This window comes from Manduca sexta, chromosome 28 (assembly GCF_014839805.1).
Source record: "Manduca sexta isolate Smith_Timp_Sample1 chromosome 28, JHU_Msex_v1.0, whole genome shotgun sequence".
Lineage (NCBI taxonomy): Eukaryota > Metazoa > Arthropoda > Insecta > Lepidoptera > Sphingidae > Manduca > Manduca sexta.
In genome coordinates, this window is record NC_051142.1 from 17,943,532 (window position 1) to 17,958,228 (window position 14,697).

Below are 14,697 nucleotides of genomic sequence, written 5' to 3' on the forward strand. Positions count from 1 at the left end.
TACCCTGGATTCAACGCAAATACATCCTTTTTTACTTGTGTTAAATTATAATTGATATATCCGTCATATCCTCCTCTAGATCAAAATAAGCAATCCCTTTCCCCCTTCTGAATTAAAAACTGTCTACACCCGTGAGCATTACAAATAATAGTAAAAGTCACTCCATAGCCTATGTGATTTATATTATGAAAATTATTTTTAATAACATAACCTAACAGCAACCTATGAGTTTGGAAGAAATCCACACAGTGCTAACAGCAGCGAGCGGAGGGAGCGGGGCTAAGTATGACGTCGTCTACAAATGGTTCGCGGAGTGCGGTATTATTGATGGTCAACTAATCGATGAAGAATTGTATGAGAGATCGTACGTTAGGTAAGCAACATACTAAAATACGAGACGATAGTACACGTGGACAGATTTGACACATATAAATTGTTAGCTAATAGAATTAAGGTAAAGAATGATTCATAGGGCCTATTTCACAATATCTCAGTAAACGCTAATCGTCATATCTATACTATTATATAAAGCTGAAGAGTTTGTTTGTTTGTTTGTTTGTTTGAACGCGCTAATCTCAGGAACTACCGGTCCAACCCGAAAAATTCTTTTTGCATTGGATAGCCCTTTGTTCGTGGAGTGCTATAGGCTATATATCATCACGCTATACCCAATAGGAGCGGAGCAGTAATGGCTAATCTCAGGAACTACCGATTCGAGCTGAAAAAATATTTTTGTGTTGAATAGTCCTTTATTTGTGGAGTGCTCAAAGTTATATATCATCACGCTATGACCAATATTAGCGGAGCAGTAATGGCTAATCTCAGGAACTAACGGTTTCAACTGAAAAATTCGTTTTGTGTTGGATAGCCCTTTATTTGTGGACCGCTATAGGCTATATATCATCACGCTATGACCAATAGGAGCGGAGCAGTAATGGCTAATCTCAGAAACTACCGGTTTGAACTGAAAAATCTTTTTGTGTTGGATAGCCCTTTGTTCCTGGAGTGCTATAGGCTATATATCATCACGTTATGACCAATAGGAGCGGAGCAGTAATGAAACATGTTGCAAAAACGGGGAAAATTATTAGTTTTGAGGGCTTCTGTTGCGTGCGCTGCGTAAACGGTTAAAGTTATGCAACAATGATGTATGACGGGATTGTTCCACTTAAAAAGTTCTAAAAAATATATTATAAAACAAAGTCCCCCGCTGCATCTGTCTGCCTGAACGTGTTAAACTCAAAAACTACCCAACGTATTAAGATGAAATTTGGTATGGAGACGGTCTGAGACCCTGGGAAGAACATTTTATAACGGAAAACTTTAGCCTGAAAAACTTTCTAACGCGGGCGGAGCCGCGGGCAAAAGCTAGTATAATATAGTATGACCAAATACAAAGTCAATCTCTCAAATATATTATGGTAAACAAAACAGTGCACTTGCACACATCTTATACGTTTATTGGCGGATTATATTTAGTTGAACATTTTTGAGGGCCTTAGTGGGCTAATTATTTTAATTTATGTTTTTATAAAGGGCCACCGTTTTTTGACCACCGAGTTGCCATGGAGAGTGGGAAGCAAGATGTGACAGCATTCATGGCTGGTCGTGCGTCGATTGGTTGTATTGCACACGGGTTTCCATATACATTATAATTCTCTTTGGCAGACGGGAAAGTTACACAAAATTGTAAACATACAACTAAAAAAATACATTCACCATACTTTATCACAAGAAATTTAAAAAATCTGAAGTTCCCTTATTAATATCTTATTACGACTGTTCAAACAAAATAATTGTTTTCAGAATAAATCCAAACAAAGAAGATTTATCTCTCGTACAATTCATACAACTCGTAGGAATACTATCACGGCACGCGAGGAAAGATTCGACAGAGTTCATACGGAAATTCGAAACTGTGAAAAATATTGTTATTGATGAAATAAGAGCTGCTTTTGACTCCTAAATTTAGTTGTTTTATTCTGGGAATGTAATGTTTACAGCAGTTTATTATAGGTAGGTATAATATTGTAACTGTGTAAAAGTATTTGAACAAATACCAAGTTTTTCAATTTCTAGTTATATCTAATAAAAAAGCAGCGATAGCCTAGTTTGGTGTGAAACAGACTGCCGAAACGAAGATCCGTACATTCAAATCCCAATGGCACAAACCTCTGACATGATGTGTGTATTCTTTGTGAATTATCCCTTACCTTAACGGTGAAGGAAAACATCGTGACGAAACCTGCATATCTGAGAAGTTCTCTTTAAGAATTTTGAGAGTGTATGAAGTCCAATAACCCGCACTAGGCCAGTAATAGAGTAGGCCCGTTCCCAGTAGTGGCACAGTATATAGGTAATACAGGGCTGATATTATAAATATAAAGATGCCACGCGGTCCTATCTTCTGTTATATGAGATAAAATATGACAGGCCATGTTACAATTTATAAAAGCTTTTCATTATACATTTTGTTGCTAGAAAGACTCCTCATTTATCTAGTGTACTGGTAAAGCAAGTTTGTAGGTGATTCGAAACGATGTGAGTTGGCCGTTTCGTCGTAAAGCGCTGTGGTTTAGTCGTTTTGATATACATTCGTACCCTAATTTTTAATCTATTACTACCTAGAGTATTATTTTAACCTCTTTGCAAACACTGCAACATTCTAGATTACGATCATATTGATTATGGATTTTACAACCACCTCGATTTGTCACAAAAATTGTTTTGACATATTTTCAATTAATGTTCATGTAATTTTCTAGATCTTTAAGATGGAAGAGGCTTTTGAGAAATTGAAAAGAGACGGTAATAATAGTGTAGACAGTCTTATAAAATGGATGAAAGATTGTAAGTAAATATAAATGGCTAGAAGAGGGTTGTGCACGATATATAATGTTACATTTACTGCTTACATCTACATGGTCGATTATACTTCCAGAAAGATAATTTATATTACACGATATAGATACCTGATTAGTATACCGTGCCTATCTATAGTGAAAACGTTTATAATAGTTCATTTGGGATCATTTGGCCGGCATATTGGCGAAGACATCTTTTGTGTACATAATAAGTATCTATTTCGACTGTAAAATTTATCCCTTACATTTATTAGTCGTATATTACACTTCCCGATAAAGATAATTATGTATATATCACTGTACGAATAACGAAGGTAGGTTCGGTTTGGAATCATAATTCATATAATTTACAGCGAAATTAATAGATGAAGCAGCAGCTGAGGAGAAGGCAAGAAAACTATTTGAAGGTGTAAAAGACGCTAAAAACGTTGAGCTAGAGAAATTTAAAGAAGTAGTGGCGAAACTAGCAGCAGAACAGAAGAAGAACGTAGAAGACTTTACCAAGAGGCTGGGAGAGCAAGGCACGCGCTTACTAAACGCCGCGATGGCAGGCGCCAGTGCTTTCAAAGACGCGTTGGCTAAGAAATGAAATAAACGATACATAATGGTGTAAATGAATTTAGTTTAATATTTTAGTCAATTGTGCTAGAGTTAGGTATCAACAGAATTCTTTGGTTTAATGTCGTTATTACTTCCCTCTTGGTCATTTCACTGTAATGAAACTATTTGGGGTCGGCGCAACATTTCGTTAGACCTATAGGATACCACCTAGCAGTGTTCTTGAACTAATTACAAACTTATTTTATCGCACGCATAATCTGTGACTCGTATAGTTTCGGAATTTCGTACAAGTTGCTATAAATATGATTGGGTCACGATTGACCAAACAGAAAACTTATATAATGTACTTGAGACTTCGAGTCCGTTACATAGTGAAGCACTTCAACTGCTTTGTTTTAATTCTCCATATGAATAGCACAATTATTTCAAAGTGCGTTATTTTCCCAAAAACCTTCAATAAATAATTAAATATTATGTAATTCAAGTAACAATATAAACAATATTTTAAATTTAGAACACAGAAACCATATTCCGAATGAAACCATATTCTGAGTGTAACGGAACGACGATCCAGAATTTACAATTCCTCATTCCTTTAGCATAATGGAGCCATGATAGCGCAATAAAACACACATTTATCAACTAACATTTATTTACAATGACTAGAAGTACAATGTTGGGTATTCTGTGTGACGGACATGCCGGTAGATCCGGGTCTACAGTTGCACCTTACTCTAGTGACAATAAGTACTATAACAACAGTGTTATACTATCAATTATTTTGGACAATTCTTCCGGCTGGCCGAACAGTATTCATCTTTGTCACACAGTTTTGTCCCGTTTACTTAATGTTAAAATGCTTAGAAATACCCGACAACACTCTTTAAAAAAATACTAAACTTAGAGTGGATACTAGAGTTCATAGATTTCCAAGTACAGGCATATGTACCTACGCATTCAAATTACTTATTTATGTATTTAACGAAGTAATACTGACATGTAAGTCCACTTTTAAAGGTTTCACTTCAAAATTCAGGGCGGAAGTTAGCGGGGGGTCAGTGGGAGTAACGATTCCCCATATCGAATATTAAAGTTTTTAATGATTCTTAACAATACAAAAATGACGTCTTCCCTGAACTTTCAAGTGTAAAATATTGCTACTTAATTCTTATATTATTAGGAACATACACTATTAACGATTTTGTCTTGTAATAAGAATATGTTCTCATCCGTGGACGCATTCAATGTTTTATATATATTTATTATGCAAGTGCAGTTTTCATATTCTTTGCATTTCTTCCTACACCAATCATTAAGTCAAACATTCTTATTACAAGTCAAAAAACTTAGTCTAAATTAACAAAAACAGTGCGATTGTAATACTAAATTTCTAAAAACAGAATACAGTCGAAAATGTTTAAATTGAGTAAAATACATATGCACCTATCTTGATTTTTTTTTAATCATGCCTTCTCTTCTAAGAAAACATCTAATCTTTGATTTACCTACGGACGGCGAAAAATTAATTTTAATATTACTCGGGGCTCATATCCCCCAAGACCAGAAATTAATAACATTTTTGACTGTATTCTATTGATTTGTACATAGGCGTCCTAATTCTAACTCCCAAAACGTGTGTTCTAACTTTTAGTACCAAAAAGTGTTCAAAACTGCAATAATTTAGGAATAATGGGTATTATGCTAGAGTTCTCATATCAGGTTGATTTTGTGTAGGATCTTGAGCGCGCCTCAGTTATAAGAGCTGGTATCCAGTTTCAGTGCCAAAGTTGGGTGATGGCTTCATTTTAAAAGACATTCCTGATCAGTTTCTGGACATCTTCTCAATAAGGTCCTGTAGAGCTAATGCCTTTGCTAATCTTCGTCTAAAATCCTGAAACAATATAATATTCTTATTTAACACAAACATTTGTTATTACATTTAGATACAACTGAGTGACGCGAGAAGTTTGTTGTTCGCACAATGCTTAACCGACTACCATATACGGACAACGTAATTATTATAATTATTTATTGTTCCTCTTTTGTCACTCAATAACTTTACAGAACAAATATGTAAGTAGGTAAGTATTCTAAATGAAAACAAACTAACGTTTATTTTCTTTGATATTGGAAATTAACTATTTTCCTTAGTATTTGTAAATGTTTTATCTATGAAATTATCAAGATTTTGCTATCTTGATAATTTCATAGATAAAATATTCTTTATTTATAATATGCTAGGTTTTGCTCGCAGCTTTGCCCGCGTGAATGAGTTTTTTGTGGTTAAAAATCCTACTATATACTTAATTCACTGCATAAAAATTGTGAGTTTTTGAGTTTATCTCGTTCTGACAGACAAACTCGATAGAGGTCTTTATTTTATAATATGTAAGGTTACAAAATGTGGGCATATGTAGGTATGTATTATTTTAATTTGTTTTATTATTCTATCTATTGATTTTAATCCTAGTGTCTCACCTGGTGCAAGGCATGTCCATTATGCGGCACTCGACTGGCGAACATGTCCTTGGACATGAGGCACAGCGCCTTCCCGTTCATAGGGAACCGCTCGGGGAGCCCGCCGCGCCGGGACACCCACGTGCCCACGTCCGCGCGACACCAGGTTCGAGGATCTGTTGGGAAGCGTATTATTACAAAAGCTGAAGGGGTAATTTTCAAATTGATGTATGTTGCTGTTATAGCATAAAAGTGGAATTATTTTGGTAATCTTAGAATGGGCCTTTTTGTTAATATAACTTTTTTTATTCGATAAATACTACTATGGGTTACTGTGTTGTGCAAATATTTTGCCGAACACTGACAGAGGTAGCATTACTCGAGATTCGGCAGTATGCCGGGGAATATAATTATTGTCTAAATCCAACTTAGTCCATATCAACTTACCTAATGGTAGGTCATCCTCCTGCAGCACCCTCAAGTCCAGCGCGTCCCACTTGGTGTCGTGGGCTGGCGGCACGCGGTCGCAACGGGCCTGAGTCGGCATCTTGTAGGGACTCTGGGATAGATAGGTCTGGAAAGGAAAAGATAATGTTACCTTCCAATCTTGCTTTTGGTAAAAAAAGACTGGAGTTGAGTCCCTTCGATTATGTGGGTAGTATTTAATATAAGCTGTATACAATAGATATTAGGAGTATATTTAAAATTATTGGCCGAGAAAGTATTTCCTGCTAGGACATGTAATAAAATATATAGAAAAATACCCTTAAATATAGGTCTCCATAACAATAATATAGAAAATTGACGACCTTTAGCCTCTATTCAAGCTAACAACCGGTTGCTTTGTACACTAATTCTTATGTTGGCATTATGTACCAAGGCCGTTCATAATGGCGGTGCAGCCAACAATAGCAACCCGCATGCTACTTCCGGACGATTCGCATTTGGAACGTTGTTGACATTTCCCGCGCTTTTGTCACGTTTCCGGCGACCGATGGACGAATTCCGTTTTTTTATCTGAACAAGGATACGACTGAATACTGGCGGTAGGATATTTGTTTCCGCCCGGATAACGACCGCGGTAAAGAAGGTGTAAAACCCGCTACAATGGGCTACGTAAATACTTATGTCATGTTCTAGGATCATCATTAATAATGCGGTTTCGAACAGTTGATTTGATGTACAACAGCATTATAAACAGTGTAGGTTTGCGGTATGGCGACAAGCGAGTTCGCAGGTTCGTTTCCCGGGATGTTTTTGATACGTCTACGTAAGTGCTCTTTTATAAAACTGGCAAACGAAGTGGTTGATGCGATGGCAAGTGATCACCATTTCAACACTTACGTCACTAACAATATGTAAGGTGGAAGAATCATATTATGGATTTTCGACTCTACCTTGTTAATCATTTCGTGCCAATTTTCTTTGACACATTGGAAATCTCAAATAATATTGGTAGTAGAAGAGGCCCGTGTCCAACAGTAGGTCAATATTTAATACAGGAGCAGTACTGTTATTAATTGCCTTTAACTGGACGCTTATACTGTAGACAAACCAACAAGTCTACATCATAAAAGTCACACTATGATCTATAAATGTTTATCCAGAAGCCAAACATTGTGGTCAATAAAAAAGAGGATGTAGCATTGTCTATGCCGGATGAAAACCAACGACAACAGTCCTTTTACACGCAGGATGCGGCCGATAATGGACGGAGGGAAGACGGCGGCGGCGCTTCCGGTTTGTGTTTTTTATTGTTAATGCATCCCTTAAATTTGGTCAACTGATGAGTGGCTTAGTTGTTACCGTCGCTGGTGTTGGAGTTCGATTCATGAAAGATTTTTGAGGCATGTTATGCTGTAACTGTTAAGTATTTTGATTTAACTGTGATTTGATATAAGTAAGCTTCTTACTTACAAATAGTTTCGTTTAGTTAAGTTTTAACTGATAAAAACATTCACAGGTCATGCAAATTATATTGGATTTTTCTCTTATCAGCCCAGAGTATAAAATTTGTGCCCGATATAAGGATGGGGGTCGCCTTTTATCTCATCGGAAAGTGAATGCACCAATTGCATCTCTGCCTTCCCCTTCGGCGATGAAAAGCCTGAGTGTGTGTGTTTGATTTTATTTTATGACATAGTATTTATTTACAAGTGGTAAAGTAGGCGGTTACCATCAATCAAGCGAGTCGTTTTCAATATGAGTTGTAAAGGAAAATAGCGCGCTTAATTTATAATATCAATATCATACTAATGCGGCAGTTAGAATTGAAGACCACATGAATAGAAGTAAAACAAACAGTATGGATACTTGTCTATTAAGGGGCTGTCTTACTCATTGCCGTACGCAAGCTCTAAGGATCAACGGCTTTTAATATTCCTTTTTTGGTCTGTTGTCCTCACAATTGACTTATGACCATTGCTAAGCTTTTTGAAGTTTTAATATTTTTTTTAGTACTTAGTTACGTGTACCCAATAGAATTTTATTTCCCTAATAGGGTCAAATATATCTCCTACTACGCCACAATCTACGTGTTTTATCGCAAAACTAATAAGGTGATAAATTAAAACAAAGAAAGGCCCAGAAACCTCGCAGTCAACACAGCAATAACGACCAACAATTCTCATAATTAACGTCCCCGTTTCCCGCCATTGTAGTCGGTAAGAGCGCGGGAAAAATGGCTACCGAGTAACACTAGAACACTCTAACAATGGGTAATTAGAATTCCGTGAGATTTCCACTTCCTTTCTTGGGCCGTGAGAAACGCATCTTGGGAAATATATTTAATGACTATCTAGATTAGAATTAGTAGGTGTAGGTATCTAGCTCGAAGGATCAAACTGACGTAGATAAAAATGCACTACCTACTTTCATGTCTTCTAAGACATAAAAGACCTACTAATATCTACTAATATTATAAAGGCAAAAGTTTGTGGAAATTGGATTTTTGTATGTTTGTTAGAAGACATGTAAACTCAGAAACAGCTGAACGGATTCAGATGAAATGTTTCACACGGACAGACCATGGACTGAATTATATAGGCTACTTTTTATCCAGGTGATTAGTTGCCTTGGAATACAATAGATATCCTTAAATAGATAGATGGTGCTGACGCAGTACAGTTAGTAGGGCGCTTTGTAACGAAAACTTCACGCGAGCAAAATCACGAGTAATAAGTACCTGGTGTTATTATAATATAGAAGTCTTACTCGTATTTTTAATAAAAATAGGGTATATTTACATGTAATTGTAAATATTAGGTACGTACATACTTACTTATGAAAGACAGCCATCTGTACGTGTAAGTATTTTAATTGAAATTATATTTTATAAAAATATTATTTTTAATATATTCTTTTTAATTTGTTGGTGAATTGTGCGGATATAAAAAAATATATAACAATAAAAATATCTTTTAGCGCCAATTATATTATCTTCTTTAATTTGACAAACTTTAAATTACGGCGGTACATTCTTGATTTAAAATATTTCTTTTTTATGAATGATATGATATAAAATGATGTTGGTTGGTACTTAGTCCAACACCAGTTCGCACGCAGCCGGCTAAGTGAGAAAGGGTCATGAGTTCAAGTGGCGATATAGGGCATAACGTAATTAAAGGAACTGAAAATTTATTATTGCTGCATGTTTTTAAAAATAATACTGTGGAAAATATTTGTTGAAAAAAAGGGGCACGTGCAAACATAAACATTTCATTAAAATAAATACCCGAAAGAAAATTAAAGTGTAAAAGTTATATTTATTTATAAAATATATTATTGTACGATATATTATGAATGATTTTTTAAGTATTTTCTTATGTCATATGTGTTTATTCCAGAAATGTTTGCAACTTACCATCTAAGTAAGGGCACACGCCGCCAAATCCTCTTCCTTCACAATACCACAAACACAAAACAAATATCCTTTTATAAACACTACACGTAAATTTCGAAATAAATGTGCTTTATTTTTAGACGTGCTTCCACCGCGAATGCTATTTCGCAACTGGCGTCCGAATGAGCTGGGCAAACTAATTTGAAGCTATGAATGAATGCAGATGTCTACGAACTATTTGTAACTTCAAAATGTTTTAAACTTTCCACCATAACGTTGAAAATGAACCCTTATAACAACTATCAAAGGTTTAAATTGATCTATGGATAAAATGGCGGGAAGGTTACTCGAAAACAGGGATGACCGTTCGCGCATGCGCCTTCTTCCTATGGTTAGAACTGTATCCCTTTCTTTCATTCATCTATAGGAGTAAGTAAGAAAGGAGCAGCATGTTTTACTTTTAAAAATCGATAATGAATTTCTCGCATCCTGCCTGTCAGCATGTGGTTCAGAAACTAATCGTTTCCGCGTGAATGGACAGTTACAAAAGAGCGTAAGAGATCGAAATTAGGAACACGAAATATAAATCTAATTATAAAGGAATTCGGTCGAATTTTCAATAAAATGGTTTTGCAATATACAATTCAAATTTGTGTGAAATAAATAATGAGCGACGTGCGTTTCCGGCGCTATTTCGGTTTCCCGCGCGAATGTATTTTCGTAAACGGCGGATGGCGCGGCAATTTTTGGATGACCTTTTTATGGACATTTGGAAGTGGTGTCATCAATATTTATTTTTATTCTAATAGGGGCCCTTTTTAAATTTAGATTTGTAAAAATAAAACAAACTGTATTGACACCTTTTTAAAATAAACTTATATTTATAAAATTCAAACTTAGACAATTCTAGTGGTATGTAGGACATCTCTAATTATATGTCGGATATCTAAATATGATTTATAACACATGTTGTATATCTACTATCTTTCTAAAGCTTCTACTCCCAAAATAGGCAAGGGAATCAAAGAAAACCCAGCTTTATTCGTCGTAGTTAATTTTTTTATTTTAATCAAAGGTCAGATGTATAGAGCGTAATAAACGAAATCCTTTTAACTCGGGAGGATGTCTGGCCCCGGCAGACATGTGGGTTACGTTCAAAACACTAACAATACGTAATTTTAATATCCGTGTTATGTAAATTCGACAAAAGGAAGGAAGCACGGATGATGTATCGTTTGAGGAAGCGATAAAAACTCGGTTTACAGCCCTTATTATAATGTTACTGATGTATTTAACAAAGATCCTTCGTAGGGAGAATGTACCTATTATTGACGTGCATCTGGTGGTCGGATATATATTTTGAGCTTTAAATATATAGGAGAAAGAAAGATAATATTTTTTACACAATTGAAAGAAGAGAGACGTACTGATTGTTTACTTGATGGTTTTTCCAGAAACAAAAACGATAACAAGCACCTTTAATCTAAATTGCGATCGTCAGAGTGGCACATTTTAGCATCCTATTTGGCTCGAAAAGATGGTGTTATTTTACTGTTACTGAAAAAACAAAGCTTTGATACCTATATACCTACGTCCTGCATAACCATAAGTTGACGGTCAAAGTCCTTTAAATTGGTACACTGACCCCCTATTATACTCTGAGATTATGTAACAGGCAATCAAGAGATTGCGTTTTAAAAATATGAATACTAAGTGTCGACGAATGGTGCTGCCACCTGATCTGTTTACAATCGGTTTCCGCACGTACAGTATCGGCCTGCCGTTAACCGCCACCCGCCACACAAATACAACCGGCGATCGGTCGCTCTATAGGGCGAGAAGGTTTTGTAGTCATAGTTATGTCAATAGTATTATAATATACAGGCCAGGCAGGTTTTTATTTATATATTATATACATCACCGAGGGATACCTGCGAACGGTATACTGGTTCCCCTCGGCTTAGCGGCTGCGGGGCCCTGGAGGAAGAGAGGAAGAGAAGAAATATGGGAGGAAGTGAAGGGGAAGGAAGAGGAAGTATCAGGATGGGCGGAGTGAAGTGGAGAGGAAATGTTCGCTAGTCCCTCATAGGCCTTAAGGCGATACCTCAAGGTCCATCTTCATACATTTTGTTTTGCCTTTAATCTGGGTAACTAAACAAGTATTGGCAAGTAAAGAATTTAAATTCACGTCTAGTTAGTGATTAGTTCTCGCAGTTGAAAGAAAATGTAAAAATAATTAATAATCATGGATATTTCTGCCTTTAAAATTTCGTCATATTAAATTTTAAAGGCCGAAATATCCATGATTATTAATTATTTTACGTTTTTCTTCAACTGCGAGAACTAATCACTAACTAGACGTGAATTTAAATTCTTTACTTGCCAATACTTGTTTAGTTACCCAGATTAAAGCCGAAACAAAATGTATGAAAATGGACCTTGAGGTATCGCCTTAATGTGTTATGCACACAAGAGGTATACACACTGCACTGCGTGCCTAGGGCCGCGACAAATTTCCCCTCGTGTATGGGCGTGCATTCGGTGTGGAGTCTGAGCGCACAAGAATTGCCTCGGGAGAGCTTACTATGTTACGTACATAGTTACTATTGACAGTTATTAAGTATTTAAGTAATATTAGGTGGAAAGTAGGACCAGCATAAAGTGGATGCACCTCGTTTCAGTTAAATAATTACATTGGACTTCATCATGTTAGTGAGGAATTAATAATGATTAGTCTATTATGAAATTCGGTTCCTTTGACCAATGCTACATAAAGATAGCAATTAGAATTGAACATAAATAACATCACACACGACGAGGCAAAAAATCGTCGCGGAAATTGTGGATTTAAAAAATTACACACAAAAGTTTTTTGTCAGTTTCCAGATCTTGCGTAAAGCCGGATCTGTTAAACGGCTTATTTTCGGTAAAATGTGAAATTAGACACATCCGAAAGCTGCTCGTAGGACTGACAGACGGCCGTGCAAAAAACACAGGGGTTGTAAACATTTTGTAAAACTTTATTATGCTCACATTTGTGGGTAATTGTGATTTTTATTGAGACAATTTAAATGAACATGAAAATATAAGAGCGTTTAATAAAATAATGAAATACGAGTGATTCGCTCGAGTGATAATAGTGATACGTCTTGAAAATTTGGAGGCAATTAGTATTGCATTGCGCTTATCATTCTGAGATTATAGGTGATAAGAATCTATAAGATGCATGTAATTGAGTTGATTAGAACAAAGAAGACCTCAATCAAAGTTTCTGTGGACTACAATGTCTTTCAAATCATAACACAATGATGGTCGAACGTAACCTACCGCTTGGCAGTTGTCAACTTAGACAATCTCCCGCATAAGAAAAATCTATCATTAACTATTTACTATTTAGAAGCCCTATTGATAGGAAATTGAAACAAGGCATACGTTACTCACAAAATGTTTAAAGAAAAAAGTGTAAACAAAAATAATCCAAGAAGAAACCGTTGCAAACATCTGACATCCGTTTTTTTTCTAAAACCTAACACCGGCCCGCAGGCTGCACGCTGCACGTGGCAGGCGCGGGCGCGGCAAAAAAGTTACGCTTTTCCATTGCAACTGTTGCTTAATACCTCTCAAGCAGCTTTAAACCTTATTTATATTTTACACAGTACACTTTCATTTAACTTTAGGAGAGTTTGATAACGATCTATGGTCCGCCTGATATAAAAAAATATTCATAATTCAAATGCATTTTAAAATAACTTTTATTTGTTTAAAGTTAAAGTTAATTTTAAAATTTCGATCGATAGATTTTATCTAAGGTCCAAACAAATGAGGTAACTCATTTTAAACTGTTTATTATAGTAGTTAGGGCACATTTTCGCCTGATTACAGTTAAGGGCAAAGAAAGGTCCACGGAACGGTACATAATTAGGAAGACACAGGGCAATTAAGGATTGTCGTTTCGGTTTGACGACTTTTTTTTTACGGGAAATGCGCATTTCCTGTGACGCGTTTTGTATAATAGCAGATTAATCTTGTATTCATCTTTTTGGAGGATATAGAATGTTTGAAGGACATAATAAGGGACTTATCGTCGCAATCATTTATTTAGTAGTTGGTATCTCGTATGTTACGGTCCAACTGGAGATTTGGTTGCTCTGTTCATTAACAGGATATAATATAAATTATTTGACATAATGGGACATGGTAATTGCATTCATAGACATAAAGTAGTGCCTTAACATTACGAGAGTGAAAATATTGTTTCTATAGTAACGCAAATTTAAAACACTGACGCGTCAATACGTGTGGTTTCAATCTGAGGGTTTCAATGTATCTCTTGGCCGTAAGAAGTTTATAATGTAATTTTGGTGCATACTTTTTATAATGATTTCTTATGCTTACGCGAATATTACTTCATCATCAGCCGCGGGATGGCCACTGCTGGACATGAGCCTCCCCCAAAGATTTAAGATCGACCAATTGGAAGCGGAATGTTACATATTTAAATAAAAAATAATCTTATTTTATCACAGTTTATTGTATTTTAATTTTCTACCGACGTTTCGAAACTGCAGCTTTCTTGGTCACGGGCCGGAAGAATGAGTTGGTTGTTTTGGACTCTGATCTACATAATATGAGCTTACAATGTTTTGAAGTCTGTCAGGAGATGTATGAGGTTCCGATTTATTTAAATGTATAATAGTAACCCAGGCATGTACGCTTCCAGTCATCTTTTCTGTTGAAATTCGTTTTTTTAATGTCAATTGCCTCGCGAATCGTCCTAGGTACGAATCTTCAGTCTTCGAAATGTCGGAAGAAAATGAAAATACAAAAAACCGCAATAATAATATGAAGGTGGTAACTAAACATAACACTAACTATTCGGACCAATACTTCTGTCCAGCCCGGGACCATGAAGGCAGCCCTCGACAGGTCGCGTCGTGGTTATAAAATTTTAAAATCTGCAACATCCATCGAATA

At 35.9% G+C, this 14,697-nt stretch overlaps 2 protein-coding genes and 1 long non-coding RNA gene across 4 annotated transcripts; 2 read left to right on the plus strand and 1 right to left on the minus strand.

Moving 5' to 3' along the window:
* The first annotated feature begins 19 nt into the window (after window positions 1–19).
* On the plus strand, window positions 20–1,967 carry LOC115447046. Its single transcript, XR_003938973.2, has 2 exons — window positions 20–373; window positions 1,807–1,967. It is a non-coding gene; the product is annotated as an uncharacterized LOC115447046 (long non-coding RNA).
* Window positions 1,968–2,662: 695 nt separating this feature from the next.
* LOC115447042 lies at window positions 2,663–3,478 on the plus strand. 2 transcript variants are annotated; one of them, XM_037444895.1, is made up of 2 exons: window positions 2,663–2,808; window positions 3,218–3,478. In XM_037444895.1, exons 1-2 carry the CDS (start codon window positions 2,775–2,777, stop codon window positions 3,451–3,453), a joined length of 270 nt encoding a protein of 89 aa, XP_037300792.1. In that variant the 5' UTR covers window positions 2,663–2,774; the 3' UTR covers window positions 3,454–3,478. The 2 variants fall into 2 exon arrangements, with proteins under 2 accessions (XP_037300792.1, XP_030029811.1); XM_030173951.2 differs by having other exon boundaries at window positions 2,670–2,850.
* A 581-nt stretch (window positions 3,479–4,059) lies between these two features.
* On the minus strand, window positions 4,060–9,944 carry LOC115447041 (ets DNA-binding protein pokkuri). Its single transcript, XM_030173950.2, has 4 exons — window positions 9,745–9,944; window positions 6,330–6,456; window positions 5,904–6,058; window positions 4,060–5,316 (listed from the first exon to the last, which is right to left on the minus strand). Exons 1-4 carry the CDS (start codon window positions 9,745–9,747, stop codon window positions 5,248–5,250), a joined length of 354 nt encoding a protein of 117 aa, XP_030029810.1. The 5' UTR covers window positions 9,748–9,944; the 3' UTR covers window positions 4,060–5,247.
* Between the last annotated feature and the right edge of the window lie 4,753 nt (window positions 9,945–14,697).